Source organism: Frankliniella occidentalis, unplaced genomic scaffold (genome assembly GCF_000697945.3).
Source record: "Frankliniella occidentalis isolate FOCC.00 unplaced genomic scaffold, Focc_3.1 Scaffold5498, whole genome shotgun sequence".
Lineage (NCBI taxonomy): Eukaryota > Metazoa > Arthropoda > Insecta > Thysanoptera > Thripidae > Frankliniella > Frankliniella occidentalis.
Window position 1 is genome coordinate 1 of NW_026272538.1, and position 2,032 is coordinate 2,032.

General features: G+C 59.6%; 1 protein-coding gene across 1 annotated transcript; it reads left to right on the top strand.

The window, feature by feature from the left end:
• Nucleotides 1-532: 532 nt before the first annotated feature.
• LOC113207558 (uncharacterized) lies at nucleotides 533-1,982 on the top strand (the record flags this gene model as incomplete). The annotated part of the gene is made up of 1 exon (XM_052277030.1): nucleotides 533-1,982. A coding segment is annotated over one exon (1,450 nt), but the record flags the coding sequence as incomplete, so codon positions are not given.
• Between the last annotated feature and the right edge of the window lie 50 nt (nucleotides 1,983-2,032).

Below are 2,032 nucleotides of genomic sequence, written 5' to 3' on the forward strand. Positions count from 1 at the left end.
GCGTCCAGCATTTCGTTTGAAACCGGGATTGAAGGAAATCGCGTCCAGCATTTCGTTTGAAACCGGGATTGAAGGAAATCAAGCGGGCTCAACGGCAACCGCCGGACAAGTTGAGTCAAGTCAAGCCTCAGCAACCGCAACTTCAGAGGCGGCCACACTCGAGTCTTCTCAAGTTGGGGGTGCGGTTGCCGGATCCGGTTCAGCAAGTACTGGATCTCTGGAGGGCGGTCAAACGGAAGTAACGGCCCAAACGTCCGAATCGGCGAGTGGAGCAGCAGAACAGTCATCAGCTTCATCCGGGTCTCTCAACACTGAAGCTGTGCCATCAGCAGGTGTCACGTCAGGCCCACCCGGTCCGGCACTTGAGGCAGAGCAGGCAGAGGCAGGGGCAACAGCAGCCAGCTTAGCGGAAAAGACTGAACCTGTCGCGGCGCCTCCTGCCCCTGTTGGACCCGGATTCGGTGCGGGAGTATCCAGCGCCACTGCTACAGCTGGGACCATTGGTTCCGGTTCCGGTTTTGGTGGTGGACAGTCAGCCGCTGTTGCCAACTCGGGCTCCTTTGGAACCGGTTTTGGGGCTGGCGGACTATCTGGTGCGAGTGCTACCTCCGGATCCTTTGGTTCCGGTTTCGGAAGTGGACAGGCGGGCGCTACAGCAACCTCCGGATCATTTGGTTCCGGTTTTGGTGGTGCCGGACTATCGGGCGCCAGTGCTACATCCGGGTCCATTGGTTCCGGTTTCGGAGGACTAGCCAGTGCTACGGCAACCGCTGGATCCTTTGGTTCCGGCTTTGGAGCTGGACTATCTGGTGCCACTGCTGCCTCCGGCTCTTTTGGATCTGGTTTCGGTGGAAGTCTGTCGGGAGCGACTGCCAATTCAGCATCTTTTGGATCTGGCTTCGGGACGACTGGCGTATCGGGGGCTACTGCTAACTCGGGCACCTTTGGATCTGGCTTTGGAACGACTGGAGTATCAGGGGCTACCGCTAACTCCGGTACCTTTGGGTCAGGGTTCGGGGGTGGTCAATCAGGAGCAACTGCTACCTCCGGCTCCTTCGGTTCTGGTTTTGGAGGTGGACAAGCAGGTGCAGCGGCCACCTCGGGATCCTTCGGTTCTGGCTTTGGGGCTGGCTTATCGAGCGCCACCGCTACATCCGGGTCCTTTGGATCTAGTTTAGGCGGGGGCCAGTCGGGCGCTACGGCCAATGCAGGAACTTACCAAACCGGCTTTGGGACGACTGGAGTATCCGGGGCTTCTGCCAACTCCGGATCCTTAGGTTCTAGTTACGGGGGTGCGCAGGCAGGCGCTAATTCAGGCTACTTTGGTCCCGGTTTTGGGGCAGGCCTATCGGGTGCAACTGCTACATCCGGGTCCTACGGTTCTGGTTTTGGGGGTGGATTTTCAGGCGCCTCTGCCAATTCAGGGTCATTTGGAGCGGGATTGTCGGGTGCAACGGCAAACGCTGGGTCTTTAGTTTCTGGGTTTGGAGGGCAGTCCGGTTCTTCTGCCACTTCGGGATCCTTTGGTTCTGGTTTCGGAGGAGGGCAATCAGGTGCCACTGCAACCGCTGGGGCTTTTGGGTCCAGCCAAGGTGGCCTAGGTCAGTCATTTGCCGGTGGCCAGTCATTTGGTGCAAACGGAGCTACCTCATCCAGTGCTACTTCCGGTTCCCAATCGTTTGGTGGTCTGCCCGGGTATACCACTGGTTACTCCGGCGCCCAGGCTACTTCGGGCAGCTACCCTTACTACCCAGGCAGGTGGCCCGGCTACCTGCACGGGTCACATGCCACGGCTCAGTCGTACAGCAATGGCGGATACGGGGGGCCCTACCGCCCCGGACGCTCCTTTAGACCAAGAGGATCGGCTGCTGCTGCTGTCAGTGGATCAGGACCGTCACCCGGACCCGGACCCGAATCCGACAGAGGACGAGCCTTGTCTCAAGCATTCGCCGGGGGCGGTGGAGCAGCAGGCTTCGCGACTGGTACGTAGAGTGTGGAGGGGGAATGCGAGGAGAAAGGGGGTGGAAGGGGG